This window comes from Haliotis rubra, unplaced genomic scaffold (genome assembly GCF_003918875.1).
Source record: "Haliotis rubra isolate DU_JTF1 unplaced genomic scaffold, ASM391887v1 Scf1176, whole genome shotgun sequence".
Lineage (NCBI taxonomy): Eukaryota > Metazoa > Mollusca > Gastropoda > Lepetellida > Haliotidae > Haliotis > Haliotis rubra.
This window is the reverse complement of record NW_025765088.1, coordinates 12,676-39,090: the sequence shown is the minus strand read 5'-3', so window position 1 is coordinate 39,090 and position 26,415 is coordinate 12,676. Positions and strand designations below refer to the sequence as shown.

General features: G+C 39.7%; 1 protein-coding gene across 1 annotated transcript; it reads right to left on the bottom strand.

Annotated features, from left to right (window-relative positions):
- Nucleotides 1-15,793: 15,793 nt before the first annotated feature.
- LOC124258744 (sulfotransferase 1A1-like) lies at nt 15,794-25,358 on the bottom strand. Its single transcript, XM_046692829.1, has 6 exons — nt 25,324-25,358; nt 23,088-23,176; nt 22,354-22,677; nt 21,900-22,003; nt 20,929-21,113; nt 15,794-16,491 (listed from the first exon to the last, which is right to left on the bottom strand). The coding sequence occupies exons 1-6, from the start codon at nt 25,356-25,358 to the stop codon at nt 16,452-16,454; spliced, it is 777 nt and encodes a 258-aa protein (XP_046548785.1). The 3' UTR covers nt 15,794-16,451.
- Between the last annotated feature and the right edge of the window lie 1,057 nt (nt 25,359-26,415).

Here is a 26,415-nt window from a genome sequence, read left to right as displayed (position 1 = left end):
CTATTCTCAACATCAGACACTGTGTCAATGACAGCTATTTTACTAACCATGTAAAGTAATATTACTACCTATCAAGTATTACTTCATAATATTCTTCAAAAAGCTATGGAGATAACTTGCCGATAGCGGTAACCGTAGTTTACGGTGTACCATAACGTAGTGGTATACACCAGATGTGGTTATGAGTTACGTCCCTTATGTCCATTGCCGAATGGCTCTGGTTGTACAAACCTAAGCTCCAAATGGGCCATTCGGAACCACACTGACTGTGGTCTAGTGGACGACTGGGCATGGTCATTCCTTCGGGTACGGTATACCATCCCCTTGTTAAACTGTTGTCAGTATACCCTTGGTCATTCGGCTTGTTAGGTTGTCGCGTTTCCATAGATGGTAAAGGCACTGAGTTACTGCAAGGATCTTAAATGAAAATGTATGCATTAGTTGGTAGGGATGCCACGATACATCGATGCATCGATACTAAGACGATACAATTATCGATACATTCAAAACTGTATCGGTATTTAGTTTTGAAAGCATCTGTTAAAATATGTGTATGTATCGTTTACATTTTGCAATTGTATCATGTTTTTTGATGTTATGAGAGTTATAAAGGATTATATTTTTCATGCACAAAGATGGGAAATTAGAACTCTTTAATCACTCAGAATAAAAAATGTTTATCTTTTCATGTCTTTTCATGGACAATTATAAAATATGAAATATTAACTAAATTTACTCAATAACTCCACGAAAATAGGTATCGTGATCTCAAATTGTGACATGGGAATCGTCGAAATATTCCTTGGAATACCGAGGGAATCAAATAAATGAATACGTTTGAAGTTTTATATTGCACCAGTGATGAAAATATGAATAGGAGCATTGCGATGAATTCATGTTCTGTTGTTTGTTTTCCATTGTTTACACACTGTCACTCCTCATTTCTCTGATAACATATAATGCATTTCTCTCAAAAATCGGGGAAGGTACCATAAAATTTATCCCAAAAATACTTACGTGTTAAGATTACAATTAAACAGTTCGAATGAATTAATGCAACGTTGCATTAAATCGACTGTAGAGGCCGAACATTATTTCAAGCGAACCCTTTAGAGTTATGTCCCTTGGAGCGCTCTTTACGAATATCCTACGCACAACTTGTGATTGAAACCAGTTTGGCAAACACCGACAACACTGAGTGCGACAGTTTCCGATGTAGGAAACAATCGTTTACATTCCACATGAGGCAAGTATTATCGGTTTAGAATCTATTCGCCTCGGAGTAGCAATTATCGATTTCAGGGAAGTCGTAAGGGATAACAAGTCTTTTATGCATCAATCGGAAGCTAAAATAAGTGCATATCCCCCAATATATATATTTATAGGCCAAACTGACGTCGAAAATGTGTGACATTGTGCCTTTAACATCACATACCTCCTTGACACGTGGGCCCCGAATGTCCACTTGTGCAATTACAGGTGAAACCGAATCCCTCGTTAGTGCAGTTGCCTTCATTTTTACAGGGATTCATGTCACAAGGATTCGGTGCTGAAACAAACATGCAATGCATTGTTAAATAACAACGTGTTTTTTATGGTTGTGGCGAGAAACCCCGTCAATTATTTCTGTAAATTGTGTTGTGTATGCAGTAGGAAAGCTTGTAAAGTCACAACATGTGGTTACATTTAAGTCATACCAAAAACATGCCTTCCGGATACAGAAACGAAACGCGAATCTCGGTTGCTAATACAAGTTCAACTTAGACGTGGAACGCGGAATGCGAAATGCGAAATATGAATTCCAAAACACCACAAACGTAACCGTTTTGTGGATAATACCCCAAAATACCATTTTATGCCACCGATTTCAGGTTTTGTAAAAGGTGAACAGCTTGAGAACTTTTAAAATTTAGAATGGAACAATAAACTGATGTTTTCTTAGATCAAAGGATAGACATAGCCCATATTTAATTTCGTCATAACCAAATATACACTGGTGCCAAAAGTGAAGTTGACGAACCATACGCATCACGTTTTCAGTAGGCGATTATTCTAAGATAAAGGGACTTACCTTTGTTAAAGATCTTCCAAACGCAAGGAATGTTTTGGTCAGTAAACTACTTTCGGAAGTACTAAAATCATATTAATTTGAAGTCACCTAAGACTTGTGGACGGAAGTTAGGGGACATAACTCACAGCGGCAAATCAATTAATAATGATGCCCTCAACATTCTGAATTCGAGGTACGCGTTCAGTTTGTTTCATGCTTGTTCAGCTGACGATGAATGTGTCTCATTTTGCGGAGTGGATGGGTGTTAGCTCCTTTTACAGTAATTATCAACTCACTGTATAGGATCTGATCATGTATATTAGTTGAAGTGAAAATACAGATACATTTGTCTTTAACATTCTTACACAGATCTTGAAAACTGGTTTGAAATTCAAGACGGAACGGCAGAACTAAAAGACTCATTCAAATCATTCTATTCCTGAACCTTTTCAGTGACGTTCAGCTTTCAGTCACAAAAGGTCAGCTGTATGAAGTATTTCCCTCGTCTAATGTATTTCATACTGACCATTTCGTTAACGTTCATATGGAATTTGAATAAAAGAAAATATCTGAATAACTTTCTAAATGTGAACGTCGATTATGTAACAAGGAAGTTTCCTCATCCCACCATGGAGACGAAACGTTATAGGTTAATATGTGAAGACAACAAATATGAAAGTCCTCATAATCAAAACGAGGTGGCAGAGTGGGTTAGATCCCTGAATTTGACTGCTGGCAAGTTAGTGTCTGAGTGTGGGTTCGAATCTCGGGTGGGAACCAGGTCCTTGATTGGCTGCTCCATGAAACGACATATGGTCGGATTAGGGCAGACAACTTTCCTGTTTCTAATTTGTTGATACGTTATTCGTGCTTCAGTCGAACTCACTTAAGTTATGTTTTTACAGGGTTAATACTTTGGTCGTAAGTATTTCACTACCAACATGATATGACGTTCGTGTCGAGGGAGAAACTAAGATTGAATAGTAAGCAGTTGGCCGGACGATGTCCCAAATGACCCTTGTGTAGTGATCCGCTACTGTGATCATGAGAGTAGACATGACAGTAACGTGAGAAACGTTTTTGAAACAACTCGTTGTAAGTGAGTGAGTGAGTGAGTGAGCGAGTGAGTGAGTTAAAATTTATCGTCACATCGGCAATATTTTAGCCATATCGTGACGAGAACAATTAAAGGTTATGCATAGTTATTATGAAAACCTGTCAACGAAGGACAGTAAAATGACTAGATTATCACAGATATGAATTTAAAACTAGTAATTAAATCTAAAACAGTTTAACCATAGATGACAATACACTATATAAACAGGCTACACATTGCCAACAACTGAAGGTAGATCACCATACTAGGGACCATGGGGACTTACAGTACATTTGCTTCCTGCATGGACCCTAGCTGGATTGACATCATCCCTTCAGCTATTAGCAATTTTAGGTAACCTAGTCACAAACTAAACGAACATATACTGCGATTAAATTAGTAGTAGATTTAAATTTACTTTGAATGTTTTGGGACTTACGTACCCTCTCGGGAGGGCAATAGTTTTACAATACTTTATCCCCCTTTGAGGGTATAGCCACTGACAATGTAAGTTATTCATCTAAGCTACCAATCACTAAAAACATCTATCTAGAGAACATATTAATAAACAAATTCATCAATTAAATCAATTTCTTTTAAAAACCCAAGAATTAAATGAAAATGAACAGTGGTAAAAAGATCCTTAACTGTCTTCACATTGAAATATTTATCCCTTATGATGGACTCGTTGTAAGGGTATTTGGTGGGTACTCATATGGTAAACGTTGTATAATTGTTTGAGATTTGTTCTCATTGATGTCATGCAGTACAACAATGGTGAAAAAAAAACATTACCGAAGCAGAAAGCACTCCCAACAACATCCGTTTTTAGCTTATATACTTCTGTGTGTCCCCAACACTCGTTTGTTTCTATCTCCATTTCCTTGAAACAAGTGCTTGTCTCGTTTTGAATGCATACTACAGAAGTGTTGTCTTTCTTTTCTGAAAAGAAAAATATACAGCTATGTACAAATGTGCAGTTTAGGTATTCAGTGTTGCAATCAGGTTATCAGCGACCATACAAAATGGAGTTCTAAAGATATTATAACAATACAATTATCATTAAACTTGATTCCAACATGTTCCGTCAATAAATATGTGTACCACGACGAATAACGTGTGTGTGGCTGCTTTCATATTTATCCTGTAATCAGTCCCATGTTCCTGTTCACATAGTCCATTATTTAGTTTTACGGACCACAAAGTGCTATTGGTTACCTTTCCTCCAGATCGGGTATCGTCCACCACAATTGCCAACACCGGGTGGGTAGCCCAAAAGAGTTCCTTTGTCACTTGCAAAGTATTTGTATTTTGGACTAAGTTGAACGTCATCTAAATCCATGCCAGTCATAAATTTGGGCCAGCGTCTTTGAAGGTCATCAATATTTCTGGTATATTTACAGGGTGCTGGAATGAATCGTTGGTTTGGAGTTGTGAAAAAACATTCTTTCATTTTTTGCATAAAACAACGAGTCTTTTATATTTTTCGATACATATATATGAAACGTCATCACAAATAAATAAGCAGTCTCGGGTATCTGACAAACGAGGTGTAAGAGAAATGACGGCATGAAATGAGCACTGCAAATCGGAGGTGACACCGGGTATTTCCTGCCCTACCAGAAGCAGGCGGTGGGGTAGCCTAGTGGTTAAAGCGTCCGCTCATCATGCCGAAGACCCGGGTTCGATTCCCCACATGGGCACAATAGGTGAAGTCCATTTCTGGTGTCCCCCGTCATGACATTGCTGGAATGTTGCAGCGTGAAATCATACTGACTTACTCTACCAGAAGCACCCGCCGCTAACCTCAGCACATCCCTACTGTGAGTCAGACAGTGAGGTTTCAGGTCATTTTAAAAGTGAGTTGGTTTGAGGAGCATCAATGACAATTTATTATGCTACTGGGGGAGAAAAGCCTATGGTGACATGTGTCCAATACGCGCACTAATGCCTTAAACCTCACGGGTGAAGGTGTGCCGACAAGCTAAGAATCCCAACAAGGCATTAGTCAAAGGGGTTTAATCGACTATGCCACTCGATTCGATTGTCTACACATAAACATCACAGGGACATCCTACTCCAAGGAAAACCTACCATTTGCGCCGAAAGCGAGCACCGGCACTACAACCAAAAGGATTACTCCGATCATTTTCTGCAACAGACCGAAAACATTTATTTGGATTCAAAACACACATGTATTATTACTTAAGACTTTAGTATAATAGCGTTCAAACAGACGCTAATTTATCATCAGTAATTATCAGTATATATCAATTTAGTTTTAGCAATTATATGATAATTTTTCTTAAGTTAGATTTGTTTGTGTACTGACGTATGCATGACTTAAAGTTTCCGACAGTCCCACTTTGCCATATCCCCGCAGCTCCAGACTTCGGCGTCTCCATTTCACAGTTGGTAATGCTCTTTTTGGGAAGAGTTCCAGATCCTCGTTAGGATGAGAAAGCCACAATAACTCGGTGCGCCTAGTGGCTGCAAGAGTTGTATACTCCCCAGGGAGTTGAGATTGATACTGCGATGTGCCGTTGAGATTGACATCCAATGATCGAGGGAAAAAATACCAGCGCCTTGAGCATGAGCTAGTGCGTGGATATGTGCGCTATATAAATATCCTACAATAATATAATAATAATAATAGCAATGAATTTACAGAGACTGTCCAACACCTTGTCAGTGGATGCCCTTCCTTGGCACAAACAGCATATCTTAAACGACATGATGGCATGGCTCGTTGCGTTTACTACCGTCTCCGACATGCCTGTGGCTTTGACTCCGAGGTCCATCCATGGTACGACCCTGAACATGTCCAGGGCGTCATGGAAAATGATGCTTTCAAACTTCTCTGGAATAGGCCCATATACAGCCTCAGAAGAATTCCTGCCAACAAACCTGATCTTGTCTTTTTGATAAAGCCAATGAATTTATTTATATCATGGAATTTTCTGTCCCTTTTGACACCAATGTGATTGGCAAGATTAAGGAAAAGCATGATAAATATGCGGAACTCGCCTTTGAAATGTCTCGCTTGCATCCCAAGTACACTGTCGTCAGGCTCCCCATTGTTCTCGGTGCCCTTGGGTTGGTACCTCCTGATCTCTTCGCGCAGATCAGGAGAGTGCCTGGGTTCTCCACCGGGAGTACAGACCTTCTGACACTCTGGGTAATGCAGAAGGCTGCAGTGTTGGGGAGCCTTCATATTCTCCGGAAAGTTCTTGGTGGGTTCGACTAGGCAGCGTTTCCTGGGAGAAGTCCCATTCGCTGTCTGGGCTGCGTGTAAAGGGGGCAAGGGCCCTGAGCTGATGATGAGCCTTACCAGCCTGACTGTGCCAGGATCACCCGAACCCTCTCTGCTGCATACTATCTTTAATCTGTAAAACATAATCCTCATCCGACTCTTGCCCGAAATTTTTAAAGTTGTTTTATCAGGTTACAATTTTCAAGGTTTAAGTAAAGCCTTCAAAACGTTATGGTGGACATTTCAAAATATAAGGTATCAGTGTAAATAAATACGTCTGGTGTAAATCACTGTTTTGTCTTGAACTGTGTGTTCCTGCGTTTGTCGTTTTACCTGTATGTGTGTTCCCGTGTTTCTCCTGGTGATAATCTGACTCTGCTGGCACGTGGTTTCACAATATAGCAGAATCCTTTTATCAACGCTCTATCCGAGCTTGAATCAAGAAAAACATATGTTTTTGGATATGTTAAGTACGAAAACACTATATGTTTATATTGGTAACAATTTACTTACAATCAGAGATGAATACAGAAAAAAACTTGTAGATCAACAATGCCGGAGTGGAGTGTCAGATATTGAACTTAATGATCACAAGCTCGAAATTGTCGTGCGAGATAATCATGAAGTTCATATTGGGGCTTCCTGCAGACCATGATAACGTTTCTATGTCTTTGTTCTGCAAATGTGGGGCGGTGGGGTAGCCTGGTGGTTAAAGCGTTCGTTCGTGAGGCCGAAGACCCGGATTCGATTCTCCACATGGGTACAATGTGTGAGGCCCTTTTCTGGTGTCATCCACCGTGATATTGCTGACATATTGCTTAAAGCGGCGTAGAACTAAACTCACTCAATCACTTCTGCAAATGGACGATGATGGTTGGTGAACGGTGATGTCCAGCGTTGTCATCCATTAATATCAGACGACTTGCAAGTGCTTAGCTATCAAAACTAGGCACGACGGCTGTATCCAGTTCTTCCTGTTGGCCAATGTGTGTTCCAGGTACTGTAATGAGATCAATCTTGCAGTCATACCCAAACCGGTACTGATACACCACCAATGGGTCCACCTGCATGGATCATCTCCCAGTGGTAACGTGCAGGATACAGTGACCTCCATCAGACCAATGACCCCCTTCACCATGTCCTCAATTTGCGTTTTTCTCGGGGCATGCACCACCCCAGACGTTAATGCCTATTCCAGTCTGTGAGTAAGAGACGTCTAATCGGACGATGTGCCTTCAGACCAGTGGCCTGCGGGCTCCTTCTGATGGCGCTAGTGGAGAGTCCCTCTCGCCAGTGACGGCGCAAACTGGGAATGGCTTATGGGGCTGTGTTCTTCCAGATAAAATAGGACTCGGTCTTCCTCGGTCTTGGACAATCCTTTAATTTACTTCAACCTTGTGGTTTATGTTCAAGTTGGCAGCGACGTTGCCACAAGACAGTCTTTGTCCTGCATGGCCATAACTCATGGTCATTCTGTATTTTCCAAAATCTTACGACCATGTCAAGAAAAGTTAATTTTTATTACTGTCGCTTTAAATCAGTTCGAGGCGGTGGGGTAGCCTAGTGGTTAAAAGCGTTCGCTCGTCACGCCGAAGACCCGGGTTCAATTCCCCACATGGGTACAACGTGTGAAGCCCATTTCTGGTGTCCTCCGCCGTGATATAGCTGGAATATGGTTAAAAGCGGCGTAAAACTCACTCACTCACTCACTCACTTAAATCAGTTCAGAGAAGTATTATACACACAACAATTCAACAAGTACCAATAAGCTTGGCGCCTTCGCAGTACATGCATAAGTGACCCATAGCTTTTAAGATGTATGTGAACCAGGTGTTTTGCGCATGTATATCACTATGCTAGTCAATGTTCGCTTCTTTGGATCACTATTCAGAATATTGTCCTTGGATTGAGGTAGTGCTTGATTAATGCCCTTGTGTATGTGTAGCTATCAGTGAGTGTTTGTTATTGCGGGAGTGGCTGTGACCATGCCAGGTCCATACTCCATTACCCAGTGATCAGTCATTCATATCCAGTACATTATGACAAATATCATAGAGCTTCAGAAAATAACGTGAAAGTGTCTTTTCATCAGTTTAGTTTTCACTGAATCTAGGTAACTGAGGAGCATTGTTAGACTGGACATCTAATATTAGCCGTCTGACTGTTAACAACTATGCAGTACGATAGTGACATATAATTGCATTAAATAGTTTTTAATTAAACAATTGTGTTAGTTGTTAGTTGTGTTAGTTTATTTTCAAAATTTTTTATGTTTGTTTCGTTGTTTCCATAATTCCGATGTAGTTTTTGTTTATTTTTAAAATGCAAAATTATTCCATAAAATTGCAGTTCCATATATTTTCACCGTTTTACAATTTCCAGTTATTTTGCTTGTGACTACGATTAATTTCTCGAAATAATGATTTGTTTTGAAAGAATCGATAATACGAGGTTTTGTTAGTCGCTTGAACCGTTTCGTCGTTATTTCAAGTTGTAAGTACTGCAAATAAGGATACATTTTGATCTAGAAAAACGATTTATGTTACCAATGAGGTGCCAGTAGACTTTCCCATAGTATTCATTGTGTTTTTACTTGGGTTCATATTGTTTGTTTGTTAAGTGCCTTTACCAATTGATGTTCTCTGTTTTTGTACTAGATAAGGCTGAAACCAAATATTGCAAATCAAAAAGACCCCTCGATATGGTCATTTGGGTCATTTATGACCTGTAACCAACATTCAGGGTACTTATCATGCGGCCTTTAAAATCCATCTGTACTGTATTAGCACTGACGAATACCGACCCACAAACCGTTGGCACAGTAAACCGATTTGTACAGTAAACTGTTTCGTACAGTCAACTGATTGGTACAGTGAACCGATTGGTACTGTAAACTGATTGGTACAGTGAACCGATTGGTACAGTAAACTGATTGGTACAGTAAACTGATTGGTACAGTAAACCGATTGGTACAGTGAACTGATTGGTACAGTAAACTGATTGGTACAGTAAACTGATTGGTACAGTAAACCGATTGGTACAGTAAACCGATTGGCATAGGGAACTGATTGGTACAGTGAACTGATTGGTACAGTAAACTGATTGGTACAGTAAACCGATTGGCATAGTGAACTGATTGGTACAGTAAACTGATTGGTACAGTGAACTGATTGGTACAGTAAACTGATTGGTACAGTAAACCGATTGGCATAGGGAACTGATTGGTACAGTAAACTGTTTCGTACAGTCAACTGATTGGTACAGTGAACTGATTGGTACAGTAAACTGATTGGTACAGTGAACTGATTGGTACAGTAAACTGATTGGTACAGTAAACTGATTGGTACAGTAAACCGATTGGCATAGTGAACTGATTGGTACAGTAAACCGATTGGCATAGTGAACTGATTGGTACAGTAAACTGATTGGCATAGTGAACTGATTGGTACAGTAAACTGATTGGCATAGTGAACTGATTGGTACAGTAAACTGATTGGCATAGTGAACTGATTAGTACAGTAAACCAATTGGCATAGTAAACTGATTGGTACAGTAAACTGATTGGTACAGTAAACTGATTGGCATAGTGAACTGATTGGTACAGTAAACTGATTGGTACAGTGAACTGATTGGTACAGTAAACTGATTGGTACAGTAAACTGATTGGTACAGTAAACCGATTGGCATAGTGAACTGATTGGTACAGTAAACTGATTGGCATAGTGAACTGATTGGTACAGTAAACTGATTGGCATAGTGAACTGATTGGTACAGTAAACTGATTGGTACAGTAAACCGATTGGTACAGTAAACTGATTGGCATAGTGAACTGATTGGTACAGTTAACCAATTGGTACAGTGAACTGATTGGTACAGTAAACCGATTGGTACAGTAAACTGATTGGTACAGTAAACCGATTGGTACAGTAAACCGATTGGCATAGGGAACTTATTGGTACAGTAAACTGATTGGCATAGTGAACTGATTGGTACAGTAAACTGATTGGCATAGTGAACTGATTGGTACAGTAAACTGATTGGTACAGTGAACTGATTGGTACAGTAAACTGATTGGTACAGTAAACTGATTGGTACAGTAAACCGATTGGCATAGTGAACTGATTGGTACAGTAAACCGATTGGCATAGTGAACTGATTGGTACAGTAAACTGATTGGCATAGTGAACTGATTGGTACAGTAAACTGATTGGCATAGTGAACTGATTGGTACAGTAAACTGATTGGTACAGTAAACCGATTGGTACAGTAAACTGATTGGTACAGTAAACCGATTGGCATAGTGAACTGATTGGTACAGAAAACTGATTGGTACAGTAAACCGATTGGTACAGTGAACTGATTGGTACAGTAAACTGATTGGCATAGTGAACTGATTGGTACAGTAAACTGATTGGCATAGTGAACTGATTGGTACAGTAAACTGATTGGTACAGTAAACCGATTGGCATAGTGAACTGATAGGTACAGAAAACTGATTGGTACAGTAAACCGATTGGCATAGTGAACTGATTGGTACAGTAAACTCATTGGCATAGTGAACTGATTGGTACAGTAAACTGATTGGTACAGAAAAGTGACGGAACATAGCGCTCGATTTTTGAGCTGCTATAGAATGCGTTACCAACAAAGATTTCATTCAACGATTCAAAGGCAAAGCTTGACGTCTAATACTTCATGTCAGTCATTCTATTAGTACATGAGTGTTTGCTTCAGGTAGGCTTGTTGCGTGCTACATCGCCATATTCAAGTTTCATATAATGGAATTACAGTGACATATATTGATGCTCTGTTTTAATATTAAACTGTACTGTTCCTGAAAGATAAGGGACTTTCGCAACCTGTAAACGTTTAGCAGGAAGTAAGCCCAAAGCAACAATTGCTAATGATTCAAAGAACTATTTAATTGGATATGCTACCGTACAACCTATGAATGTATTCAAGTTGTGACTTGGATTCGAACAAACTGTTGAGCACAGCAGACTATGGCATCCTAATCATATTGTGATCACTACAGTTTATAAACCTTTGTCCCAAGCAAACACAATAATGTGTTTTCTCTAGTGTTTTGTTAGACTTAAGGAAACAGATTTGGTATCGCCATACCAATAATTGTACTCACGTAGAATCTTGCATTCGAACATGCAATTTAGCAGAGCGACCCGTTCTCTAGCTACCTTCAACAATGCTCTGATCACAAATCTTTAAAACCTGTCCCAAAACTCTGTGAAGTTACTTGGTATGTTAATAAGCACCCTTCACGTTTTTGCCGTTTGGGGCAAAATTTGCAAAGCCAGCATCATGATCGAAAACAGAAAACTGTAGACTTGCACAGCTTAGTCATGTGTATCATACATTTTCCCTGTCAAAACCATTCATGAAATATAATAACGAGAAAACTTACCTAGTCCAGACTTGTGAGACTGCTGTGACTTGTCCAAGCTGCCCATCCTCTTTCGCGAGTTTACTTATATACCTTTGGTTAAATATTGACAACGAGATGAAGTTTCAGAGTCGGAGGATAGACAGTGATAAATGTGTTAACTGGGACTCTATTGTTATTGGAACATACAATTGAGACACCAATAGTCGTGATACTTGTCAACTCACTTATTAACTGTGTAAAATTTATAATGGTCATATCGTCATCATGTCTCCCTGTTCATTGATCCAATAGTCATATTCGGCAATAACGCCCTTATGTTTCTGACAGCCTCCTTGAAAATCATGATATGTTGTCTGTTATTCTGCTGTCGTCTGCTGGAAATGTCAATACTTATTTTGAAGAGATACGTTTAATTTAGTCACACAACATTGCCAAACAGTGATTCACATCTCATGCGTTCATTGAAGGGCATTTAGAAGTGATGAGCAAGAGTCAAAGATTTCTCTGGACATCAACTTCTTCAGGTGAGTGATACTGGATGGGCACGTATGTCTTCCACTCTGGGAGCAATGTAACAATAGATAATAACCTAAACCATGGACAGTTCATATAACAAAGTAAGTTGGTTACTGAAAAGCAAGGTAAATTGTATAGACCAGGTAAAAATCACATGTAACCTGCACGTGTAACGGGTGTTCCTATGGCTGCATCTGATGTTTACGGTGGGACGGCTGTGCACACGCTGCCTGCCTTGTCAATTTGACACTATTTTGTTTGAATCCTATATATCTGTTTGGAGTGAGTGAGTGAGTGAGTGAGTTTAAGTCACATCGGCAATTTTTCAGCCATATCGTGACCTAAAAAAATTTAATTCTGTATTTAATTTAGGTAAATTATATAAAGCCTGTCAACGAAATACAGTAAAACAGCTAGAATACCACAGTTATGAATACATATCTAGTATGTAAATCTCAAATATTTTAGTTACAGAAGACAACACAATATAAAAACAGGCCATAGATTGCCAACAGCTGAAGGTAGATCACCATACTAGTGACCATAGGGACTTCAGTACATAGGCCTCCTGCATGGTTCCTAGCTGGATTTACACCATCCCTTCAGCCGTCAGCAAGTTTAAAGACAACTTTGCCATAAAATATAATAACATATATTCTACAGTTAAAAATATTGGTATGTTTAAATGTACTTTGAATGATTTTGGACTAATATATGTGCCCCCACGGCAGGACAATAATTGTACAATACTTCAACCCCCAGTGAGGATACAGTCACTCACAATCTCAGCTGTTCAATTGAACTACCAATTTTAAAACATTTATCTTTTTACAAATCATATAGTTCAAAATTTATGTAACAATTCTAATTCTTTCAGAAATGCAAGTAGTAAATGATAATTGACGGTATAAAGATCTGTTACTGTCTATATGATGTATCTTACACTAACCATACTATATATACTGAGGGAAAGAAATTAGGGAACACCACTTCACGGCTGTGTTCCTTTATTTACCTCAGATTTCGCTTCGTACAGTCAACTGATTGGTACAGTGAACTGATTGGTACAGTAAACTGATTGGTACAGTAAACTGATTGGTACAGTAAACCGATTGGCATAGTGAACTGATTGGTACAGTAAACCGATTGGCATAGTGAACTGATTGGTACAGTAAACTGATTGGCATAGTGAACTGATTGGTACAGTAAACTGATTGGCATAGTGAACTGATTGGTACAGTAAACTGATTGGCATAGTGAACTGATTGGTACAGTAAACTGATTGGCATAGTGAACTGATTAGTACAGTAAACCAATTGGCATAGTAAACTGATTGGTACAGTAAACTGATTGGTACAGTAAACTGATTGGTACAGTAAACTGATTGGCATAGTGAACTGATTGGTACAGTAAACTGATTGGTACAGTGAACTGATTGGTACAGTAAACTGATTGGTACAGTAAACTGATTGGTACAGTAAACCGATTGGCATAGTGAACTGATTGGTACAGTAAACTGATTGGCATAGTGAACTGATTGGTACAGTAAACTGATTGGCATAGTGAACTGATTGGTACAGTAAACTGATTGGTACAGTAAACCGATTGGTACAGTAAACTGATTGGCATAGTGAACTGATTGGTACAGAAAACTGATTGGTACAGTTAACCGATTGGTACAGTGAACTGATTGGTACAGTAAACCGATTGGTACAGTAAACTGATTGGTACAGTAAACCGATTGGTACAGTAAACCGATTGGCATAGGGAACTTATTGGTACAGTAAACTGATTGGCATAGTGAACTGATTGGTACAGTAAACTGATTGGCATAGTGAACTGATTGGTACAGTAAACTGATTGGTACAGTGAACTGATTGGTACAGTAAACTGATTGGTACAGTAAACTGATTGGTACAGTAAACCGATTGGCATAGTGAACTGATTGGTACAGTAAACCGATTGGCATAGTGAACTGATTGGTACAGTAAACTGATTGGCATAGTGAACTGATTGGTACAGTAAACTGATTGGCATAGTGAACTGATTGGTACAGTAAACTGATTGGTACAGTAAACCGATTGGTACAGTAAACTGATTGGTACAGTAAACCGATTGGCATAGTGAACTGATTGGTACATATTCGGCAATAACGCCCTTATGTTTCTGACAGCCTCCTTGAAAATCATGATATGTTGTCTGTTATTCTGCTGTCGTATGCTGGAAATGTCAATACTTATTTTGAAGAGATACGTTTAATTTAGTCACACAACATTGCCAAACAGTGATTCACATCTCATGCGTTCATTGAAGGGCATTTAGAAGTGATGAGCAAGAGTCAAAGATTTCTCTGGACATCAACTTCTTCAGGTGAGTGATACTGGATGGGCACGTATGTCTTCCACTCTGGGAGCAATGTAACAATAGATAATAACCTAAACCATGGACAGTTCATATAACAAAGTAAGTTGGTTACTGAAAAGCACTGATTGTTCCTTTATTTACCTCAGATTTCGCTTCACGGCGATATTCAAGGGTAGTTATGAAAACTTGCAAATATTAAACGAACACTTGAATGTTCCCGTGTTCCTGTATTTGTTTCTCTCAGTATATATGTACGTTAAAGGATCTAACAAAACGCACACTCGAGTTTGCACTTGGGCGAAACAGAAAAACCGAAGTACAGACGAATAGGTAATATCACGAACTCTACTTTTTCTCTAATTGAGTCGTGAACATTTTCAACGTAGGTCTAGGACCTATCGGGATACTTTACATAGATGTGCAGCATTTCATTTTGTTTAAAATAATTTTTCCTTAACCATGTTATGGTATTGATACGTTTAATCCAGTGGCAAAATCGACCCGTTTTATGTTAATAAAGTTAAAGCACTAGTATTTCAAAATGACTATAACATTCTACCGGCTCGGGCAACACTGCTACAAAGAGGCGTACATTATTATTACGCGGTGTTTTTGAAAGGGTGTACGGGAGTGTCAGTCTTACAGTCCCGTACACCCTTTCAAAACACCGCGTGAAGAATATATTACCCTTAAGGTCTTTTGTTTAGTTTATCTTTAAACAACAACATTCAATCTTCGGCAGAATGAGACGCAAAACGTTTCACCATGATTTTTTCCTGAACGGCCATAAAGGGAGATAACTCGGGATGGCTTAGTTTATTATAAAAAAATATCGAATTTGAGTTTTGTTAAACGACAAGTGAAACACAGAAACATTTTCTTTTTTGGATATATTTATTGATACAAACAAATAAGAAATTTTGGTAACAATTTTATTATTCTGTTTATACTCATAATTGTATGTGACAACTCTAAAACTTCGAAGCGATCAACTCTTTGGCAGCCACATTCCATCTAAGGTCAGTTATTTGTACATCCTGCGTAGTGTGTCACATGACAGATTTGACGGGTGTACGGTTCGTACACCCTGGCAAATCCGATACATGGTTTGGTATGCTTGGATATTGACCAATCAGAATTCGACAAATTTATCTGAAGGGTAATAACAGACCGTATTACCCTCGAGAGAAGCATACAACTTATTTTAGGCTGCAGGTACTAGCCCAGAAGCAGGTTCTGTAGCGTTAGCTCACTCAGATACCATGCCGCAGTTAAGCACGTATACCCCACTCAGACACATTATATTGACTCTGAGCCGACCAGTCCTTGTTGCCAAATCGGCGTCAGAATCTAATTAAATCATCGCCACATCCACACATTTACATTTCAACAAATGTCATACTTAAGTAGTTAACTACAAAATCAATGTATTCCTCGGAACGTTGCCTCATCGTTAAAGCCGAAGTCACATAGTAGACCCTTACAGGTATTGTGTTAACGTGTGTAATAATAAGCTACACACAGGTAGCCCTGAGGCAGAAGTTGTTGTGAACTGTTAACATAACAAGATAGCCATTTCAGTTGTACATGTATGGCAAATGTCATCTCTTCCCTGAGTATAAGCTTGTAAGATAGTATGGGACGTTCTGTAAATGCTAAATAAAATATTGGAAATTCTGCGGGGATTCATTAAGATTATAATGAATATGTGAATGTGATCCCGGAATCCTTCATTTTTTCATTCCATATCCGGTCGAACTTTTCGCTTTCAGCCACAGTGTACCAGTTTTTCCAGTCTCCTACTTCCCCTGAAACAAAGCGTGAGTGAGTGAGGGAGTGACTGAGTGAAGTGCTCGGAATCTTGAAATCATACACAATACCCATGCGGGTTCTTTCGAGATCGCAGGCCAAATGTAGCCATGAATGATCAATACAGCCAGCGAGTGCGTGGATGAGTGAGTGAGTGAGTTAATATTTAAAGTCACATCGACAATATTTCAGCCATATCGTGTCTAACAATACAATATAGAAATATTCCTTTTGAATGCCAACAATTGAAGGTAGATCACCATACCAGTGACCATGGGGATTTAATTACCTTCATGTAAAATACTCTAATTTCATTGGTCATTGACGCTTTAATAAGTGTCTGTGTCACCCCTCCCAGGAGGGTGACAACTTGACAAAATAATACCCGCTGCCGCGGTAACCACCAATTTATCCGCCGAGAAGTTGTATCGCTAACAATCGTATGACGTCAAAATATGACGCATGCATGCGACTTTCACTGCCATAATTTAGGTATTTTATACATTGCATCTTAATAATAATTAACCACTTCTATATCAGTTTTAAGCTTGTCAGAAGATGGTTCAGTGATTTTGAAAAATCCAGACGAGAGGCAGACGCCATTTTGTTTTAAATTACATGTCATACAGTCGGTAGCGAGCTTATCGATCTTCAAAATAAAACGAAAGATTTTGTACATTCAACATGGTGGTAAGCTAAATGAATTCCAATTCTGACTGGTAATAAAACAACAGCTGTAATAAAAAATGGGCACATCTCTTCTTTTTTTCCATCAGGAAGGGAACTATAATGAAATGAAATATAAGGCATTAAGATGCGGTCTAAACCCTGATATACAGGGTATAACACATAATGACATAGCACAGAAAATTTGACAACATGCTGATGCTACACAGCTATATCTAGAAGGATCTGAAACAAGCCTTAATGTTCCAATTGAAACACTGAATAAATTCTATCACATGTCAGGACCCAAAATGAACATAAACAAGTCGAAAGCTATCGGGATTTATTTCTAATGACATGTAGTAATATAACTTGAGCCAATGACCTATATCTTAGGAATCCCACTGAATGCTTCTCTTAAAGACCCTTGGGTAATTAATACAAGAAAACGCCTTGAACATATTAATGGATCACTCGCTAGTTGGCAAAGAAGAAACCTGACTCTAATCAAAACAGCAATCAATTTCTACTCTAGTACATATCTTCTCTGCACTCCCTAACCTGCCAAAAACATTCATGGATGAACTCAATATTGCAGGCGTCACACTGTGCCGATTTTGACATAAGATGGAAACACGAAATTTGATAATGTGCAAATGTGCAAAGGATCGTAAAGCAATCGTGACATTCGTAAGGGCATCTTAAGCCATCGTTTGGCCGCCGGTAGAGTTTCTCCGTCTCCAGCTGCAACATCGGGAGAGCGGACAAAATCTTTGGCATGCCAAAAAAGTCAGGATACCCTGTGCGAAGGTTCATTTTCGTGATGCATACGTGTCTCCATCTTGCCCTTCGCACGGCCATCGAGATTGCTTCTTCTGAATTCGTGTCATCATCGTATTGCCTTCGTCTGTCCGTAGGTACCATCAGGCAATTTTCACCTTGCGAAGATAATACGTAGGGAGCGAGATGCTCCCCGATTGCCATAAGAAGGCAACGCGACTGCGTACAGCCCTCGTGATACGTGCGTATAGCCATCGCATTGCATTATGATTCCATCTCGATGGGACCACGGTGTCGGTTGGCAGGGCTGAGTTTAAGTAGATCAAGTGTTTCCCAGCTGTAATGGTAACGTGGTGATATAAAAGGGCAACTCCCACGAGTCCTTCTTGAGCAACTTTATAGACCAGAGGCTTGTGTTCACTTCTCAGCATTTGTTAAAATTACTCCTAAGTATTTTCCTGAATCCACAGACCTCGGACAATAGCATATGAAGATGATACAACCAGAAAGAAGAAGGCAGCGGCCTTGCTGTTGATAATGCATCTCAGGGAGCATGATGAGCAGCTACTGCAGGCTCAGCACCTCCTCAATTTGTCATATTGCACTTTGCCATTTGTCACTTTGCTTTTATTTGTCATTCTAACCTTTGACTATGTACCTACACACACACACCTCTACCTGGGGATGATGTTCCTGTGCCTTAATTTCCTAGCTAGGGACAATGCTTTTGGCATCAACAAGCGTTTGATGAACCTATTTTCTGTTCGGAATATGGAGCAACATGAGAGATTATTAATTATTGACTCCCAAGAGCCAGGGCCCCGTTCCTCAAAGCGACCGTAGAGCTACGCCAGTCGTAAGTCTATGTATGTATGGGGGTCTACGATCGTTTGGAGGAACGGGACCCAGACCTGTAGTTGAGAATGTCTTGGCATTCTGGCACACACTTCCGAGTTTTGCTCTGAACAGTGCACAAGACAACAGAAACATGCAGAAAGAACATCACAACCTGTTTCATACTTCACAACCTTATCAGAGAGATACCCTGCCACCCACAGTAACCTAATAGACGTCGAGGACCAAAACCATAAAGTGACCCCAGGCTCCTAGAGAAAGGACGAAGTGCTGGCTGATGTATACCATGAGAAGACCATGATTTCTGGCATCCAAGAAGGGAAACAGATCAGAAGACATCTGGGTCATTATTTTGCATCCAAGGCTGGCTCAGTACCACGGCAGGACAAGCTGATCTTGTAATTAAAGTGCCTGACACTATTCCCTCTGTACAGATATTATCCTGAGTGTAGTGACACTGATATTGTCTTTATTATGAAAAGACTTTGGTGACAATGTTGATATTACCAGAAAAGCGTACCGTGTTATATTTGCATATTGGATTGCAACCTGATCAGCAATATGTGAATTGAGCAATAAATATGTTTTTCAAACATTGCATGTCTATTTTTGTCTGTGTTTCTCTTCATAGTAAAATATAACATATTTGAATTTAACTGATTCTCAATTTTGATAATAATTAAATGATGGGGAAACATTTTGATAATTTTAGTATCTTAAGTTTTCCAACTTGTAAATGTCACCAATAATTTGAAATGATAACTTGTTACTTTTCTGATAACATCAACATTTAAAACCCTCCCCTCTCGGGTGGTTTCAGACTGATCTCTGTCTTTTGAGACTTGTGTGTCCTCAGTTTCCTCCACTTTCCTCTTCTGACTTCTCCCTGTACTAGCCGGCTTCCTTCCTCTGACATGTTAAAGTTGAATTAAAGTTGAAATGAACTGACTTGTGATTCCAAAAATCTCCGAAAAACAATTGAAATCCCAACCATCACCGCAACTGTTTGATACCACTTGCCCTCGTGACCTAGTGTGATGCATCGCATAAGCATCGTATATTCAACACGATGTCGTGTTGCCATCGTTTAGCCATCATGTGGCCTTCGTGTAGACTTCAGAATGTTAACCCAATATTGGGTCTACCATTCGCTCAGCATTCGCATGGCGGCCGTGTGGCATGTCATTGACATCGTATTGCCTTCTGCCTGCATCGGACCTGCCTCGGATGTTGACTGGCTTTTGATCAAATTCGGGACCACGTTCGCGCGAAATTCGTGTGTTGGCATCTTTTGTCATAAACGGGACAGTGTGACACCAGCATAAGGAATAATAAAAATGAATAGATTAGAAGGTCAAATATCAGTAACACTTATGAGGATGGAGGCCTCAGAATGATTGGCATTGAATGTTTCATCAATGCTTAGAAATTGTCATAATTGAAATGTCACTTAAAGAAAACTTGATTTTGACAACATCTTTCCCTTAGGTCATTTGTACTTACTTGGTCCTAATGCTGTTGATTGCTTATCTGGCAATAAGAATCCGTATTGGAGAGATGTTTTATCGGCTTGGAGAATATTATACAAAAACCACATCTTTGACAGTGATGACTTAGTCAAAACCTTGGCTCAGAGACTTCAGTTAAATCATTTCTTTAAATCTTCACATATGATAAACAATTGATTTTGATTGCGGTCTACATTATGTCAGGGTATTTGTAATGAAAATGGATTTCTCAGTTTTGAAGTTCTAAAACAGAGGTACACAATAAGAAGAACCTTCTTAGATTATCAACATATGTTAAATAACATTCCAGTGAACTGGAGACAACGTTTAGGAAACAGAATTATCTGCTTAAATGAATTAAACATTAATAGTGTTTACCAAGATATGATCTCCAACGTTAGAGTATTGGAATACTGTCTTTCAGCATGATATAAGTTGGAATGATTTATTCAGATTTACAAAATTCCTTATCATGTTTGGGGTGTGCCCAAACAATAAAATACTAAATCACACTATACTATCACACTGTATTAAACTTAACGTCCTCTCAGGAGGACAAACAAGTGAAAGAGATTTAACAGATTTTCTTTTTACAAATCACTATCTTGCGAAAGGAAATAAACGTACCTTTTCTGTAATAGCCAACCGTCCCCTCTTTCCCAAAACTTGATCATATCGTACTCCTCTTTCAGGTCCTTGTCTACTTGTCTCATCTTCTTAAAGGAACATGCATGTGCAACTTCTTCACAGAACTGGTCTGTAACTGCCAGGCCTAGAAATCTAGCGATGTCTTTCACACTCTTGACAGGGTCCTGGAACCAGAGTATGAGAGCTTTTGTGAACTATATCAGATATATCAAAGCGTGTCAAGTTAGTATTGGAAGAAACACCAATGTGACACCGGTCGTTGAAGCCAAGATACATAGATGCGGGGTTGCCAAACCAAGGACTATATTACGCGAACGCATAATGAGCGGAACCTTGTACGATAAAGGTTGTATCTTAGATCTTACAAATAGTTGAAGTTGAAATATTGATTACTGAGAACTGAGTATGACAAGTTCGATGTTTAGATGAGTCAGCACATGAGAAAATGTGTATTGCAATTTCGTAAGACTATAGATACCAACAGGTCAAACACAACATAACCGCAAGCTGGCAGCCCATGCGCTATTTAAGACACAATCCCAGCTCTCTTGGAAGTTTCAAACGAGATCTCAACTACCTACCTACCTACGTGTTGTCAGATTGATGAGGGGCGGTGGGGTAGCCTTGTGATTAAAGCGTTCGGGTTCGATTCCCCACATGGGTACATTGCGTGAAGCTCATTTCTGGTGTCCCGTGATATTGCTGGAATATTGCTAAACTAAACGCGGCGTAAATTAAACTCATTCACTCACTCAGACTGGTGAAAGATGCACGTGATGCAGATCATAGAAGCCATCAGTTTTGTGGAAACCTACGAACACAGCTGTGACACAGACAACACAGAGATACACAAGGAGGACTGGTTGGGTTAAGGGAAATACGATATTTTGCACCTTATCTCAGACAGCTATTTCACATCACTTACTCTTAATGACGATAACAGAACTCACAAGTTTCATGTCCTCGTACACCAACTCCAGTACAGGTTGTCCTGGAGATCTGTCCAATTCTGCTTTCCATGTCAGGAGGTAGTCGGAGTAGGATCCGAAAAACACTGGAAATTTGGTGAGAGGAAATTTTGAATAATTACAAATGACATTTCCAGGTACAGAGACAAATTACTATGAGGAACTGTATTTTAAATAAATACAAAAAGGTTTGTTAATGAGAACGCCCAAACGCCATGGTCTTCGTAAAAGCTGACTGAAATAGCGAAAGACTGATTCATCGTGCTTACACCGTCAAGTATCCGTACTGTCATATTTCCAAATTTATCTTTCATATTTCATTACGTCACATACAAGTTAATTAACTCGTTTCTGTTTCCTAGGTCTTCCATTCGCTTTTCATCGAACTCCTGACAAACGGAACATTGGAATTTGGATATGTAAATTTAGTACACACTTTGGCCCGACAAATATATTTCTGTAAACTCTCCCAGGTCTCCTTCAAAGCCGACAGGTGCAAGGGTATCTCTGTATTGGTTGAAGAAAGACACACAGGCATCTTTAGGATTGCGCATGATCTGGATACACTTAATCTTCTTCTCCACGACCTGTTTGGGGAGCATGCGCAGATATAAGTGAGTGTTCAGGGTTCGCGGTGCCGGCAGTGCGTCTACACCTTCTTTGTATATAAGTTCAAACTCCTGAGTTTCCTTAACTTGCTTCCTGTACTCAATGACCCCACTTCGTAGCATCTCAACGACTTCCCACACCCAGTGAGTGCCTGCAACAGATACGCACATTGAAATGAGTTTGTCATACACACCCTGACAAAATTATACCCAATAGAGTCCATGCAAGCCACGAATATGAACCAAGTCTAGAACAGAGCAGTTTTAAGGAAGATGCAGGAAGACTTTGGGCTCCTTTTTATGGAGATAATTTAAGTACTGTTTTTCCTTCAAAAATGGTTTTCAGAGGCTAGATGGTGTCGATTGGAGAGAGGAGTAAGTGGCAAGTTTAGATTACTGGAGTTTGGGGAAAATGCAGGAGGTCTTGGGGCTCCTTTTTACCATATTTTCAAACGATAATTAGGAACTGGGATGATTGCAAAGATTAGGTGTTGAAACGGGATCAATTGTCTGCAGAAAGAGAAGCCAACCAACGGATTGTGTCTCGCTAAACTGCACTCACCGCACTTTGGAAACGCGCAGATGATGACGTCATCGTCATAAAGTTCAATGTCTCTGATGCTCTCAAGGGGTCGTTTCAGGAGTTTCTCCCTTCACCAAAGACGGCGGCATGTAGAGACCGTCAAACACCATGCACTCGAAGCCATGGCCTTTAGAGTTTCTCAGATCTCGGATGCTGGAACACATCAATCATCATAATCATTTCCCATGATAAACGTCGTTATTGGTAATGTTCCTACAAAACTCTAAAACAACCATTTGCTTTAAATTCATGAAGTTTATTCAATAAATGCGAGGGGCCATCTGTCAGTTACATGGGATGAAGACGCGACATATTAGAGAGACGATCAAATGAGTGATATGTTTATTCAATTCGAAAAGAAAACCTAGTCTTGAATACACAATGCCACTTAGAAAATGCTTAAATGTAACGTATATTACGTAATGACATGGTCTATGTGATGATGATTTTATTTTGTACACATCAATTTTGCACATAGTAATATTTAAAAATTATTTTTAAAAAGTATGGGGGAGGGGGGTCTTTGGCTTTGTACATGACATAAAGGACGGGGTGGTAGTGGTAGTGTCACTTACTTTGTATATAAATTTTAGGGGGTCATTCACATTGTACATGCTTCTCCATAAACATCATCATCAAAATAGCTGAGAGAATCATGTGAATGGACGACTGACACCGGGTGTTTGCGAAAAGGGTCAGCATGTCCTGCCAGTTGTATACCTTAACCACTAATTGTTTACAGACCGATGACGCATAACAGTTCTCTTGCCATGTGACGGCGACCTGTTAACAAACAGATAATCCAGGGAGAGGTAACACGGAATCCAGCTGTGAATTTGAATTTCAGAGATTTTACTCTCTCTCAAGTAAAGAACAACGTTTTAGAAATAGATATATGATTTAAACCCAAAATTGTTTTCTGAATAGATATCAGGTTGCCTGTTTATAATAAATGTTATGTTTGTTGTATAATGCCGCACTCAGCAATATTCTGGTTATTCGACGACATGTAAATAGTCACTTAGCAGCCAGAAAATCTTGTGAATAAAATAGTAAATATCGCTAAGTCGGATAGAAAACACGTATCACCAAGGACACAAAGTCTCATTACCCTATCAATCCCTTTTGCTTCTCACAACAAGCACGGAATGTTGAAGATCAATTCTAACCTTTATCACACTGTTATATGAATAGCACGACCCACGCTATGCCACTGTATAATTCACGGGGCCGAACAACCCCATAACACAGATATTGACAGTCACAGTCACAGTCATAATGGACATTGATCGTGAGGGTGCATAGTTATGCATACTTGGCTAACATCTGTTTACCGAAGGCAGCAAATAGAACCCCAAAACCCCAAGGCTGAGCAAAGCCCCAGTCAAAGGCGATCGCAATTGCTGTTGGCTGTGTACTGCTGGAACTCAGGCTAAGCGTTTATTAAAGTTATTCAACTAGCGTGAATTGATGCGTGAGGTGAGGTGAGGTGAAATTGGGTTTAACGTCGTGCTTGAGAATATTTCGCTCATATGACGACGTGCATGCGTGTGTATGTGTATGTGCGGCTGCTTGTACTAGCCCAGACTTAAGCTGGTTTTATAGTGCTAGCCCACTGAGATACCATGCCGCAGTGAAGCATGAATACCCCACATTATACTGACTCCGAGCCGACCAGTCCTTGTTGTACCCATTTATGCCGAGCGCCAGGAGGGACCAACAAGTACCATATTTTAACGTCTTTTTGTATGACGCGGTCGGGGATCGAACCCGCGACCTTCCGCTCTCCGGGCGAACGCTCTAACCACTACACCACGGAGGCGGTCGAATCGATGCGTGTATCGGGTTTCCTGCATAGTCTATATTATGTGTGTTATGTTATGCCAAAGTAACACTGACTAGCGTGCAGCATCTGTTCCAGCTAAACAAAACGTAAATGTCTGTTAATTTACGTTTGAATAACAAATACCTGGAGCATCGCTACACACCACCTCGACGGATTGCACGATTGGATAAATCCCTGTGAACAAACACTGGATTGTTAAGATCCTGCATCTGGGTCACCGTGCGTGATGTCAGTGAGATAATCTTGTCGTTTATGTCTTCAGTATCGTTAATTAAAAGTCAGCATGCGGCTCTAGGCGAGCGGTATTACTATACCGTTCATAAATGTCATTATAAATGAATATAATAATGAATTTACTTATAAACTTACATTGGAGGTTCACCACTGGGCTGGTCTGTGGTCATGGCTGTGAGGTGTTATGTTCATCATCCCACCCTGTACAATGGGTTCACGTATCAACGCTCGAATGGATAAGTGGGTGAATCGAAGGAATGTAGGTCTTTTCTCTCTGTGCCGTCCCCACCGGGAGTGATTTAAAAACTCGGGACGAGTAAAAGTCGGGTCGGGCCGGGCCGCCGGGTACTACTAAAAATGGATTGAGTAATATTAAAACGAAACCTGCACATCTGGGCAGATACACTTCCTGCCTTCACAAGTGTATAGTTTGATTGAAAATGTATATTTAACAATGAAATTAGAACAAAAATATGACTACACACCGAGAGTCCTGCAGAAAAGACATCGTCTTGTTATGTGTTTTACTTGAGATGTGGACCGCCTCCGTGGTGTAGTGGTTAGACCATCCGCCCGGAGTGCGGAAGGTCGCGGGTTCGATCCCCGACCGCGTCATCCCTGCCTGGCGCTCGGTATTAATGGGTACAATAAGGACTGGTCGGCACGGAGTCAGTATAATGTGTCTGAGTGGGGTATTCATGCTTCACTGCGGCGTGGTATCTCAGTGGGCTAGCACTATAAAACCAGATAAGTCTTGGCTAGTACAAGCAGCCGCACATACACATACACACGCATGCACGTCGTCATATGAGCGAAATATTCTCAAGCACGACGTTAAACCCAATTCCACCACCACAACCACCACTTGAGATGTCTATATGAGAAGGTTACTTATTTCTCTTAGTTTGTGGCGTGTTACGTACTTGGGAGGAAGTTACAGTGTTTTGACTTTTCTTTTCTTAATTGAAATATTTGAGTTCCCTATCAACCTTCATATACATTTATTTTGTGCCTGCAAAATCATAAAAACTATTTGGAAGAAAATTATATTGTCAAAGAATATTATTTTAGGATATTGTGAAAAGAGAAACCATGTTCTGAATTTGATAATAACAGTAGTGAAATATATATATACAAAATGAAAAAAAGAGATAAAATGCTAAATTTGAACGTCATTATAGAAGACGTAAAGACAACATAGTATGCTGTACGTTTTAATGCCTACTC

Bases quoted from the DNA above. Each gene is read 5' to 3' on its own strand.
- LOC124258744 (XM_046692829.1), bottom strand. From the start codon at position 25,358: ATGACCACAGACCAGCCCAGTGGTGAACCTCCAAT. The intron at 22,678-23,087 runs GTGAGTGCAGTT...TATCTGTTGCAG, and splicing joins CTGCGCGTTTCCAAAGTGCG to GCACTCACTGGGTGTGGGAA. The intron at 16,492-20,928 runs GTACGTTTATTT...GCTTTGTTTCAG, and splicing joins GGTTGGCTATTACAGAAAAG to GGGAAGTAGGAGACTGGAAA.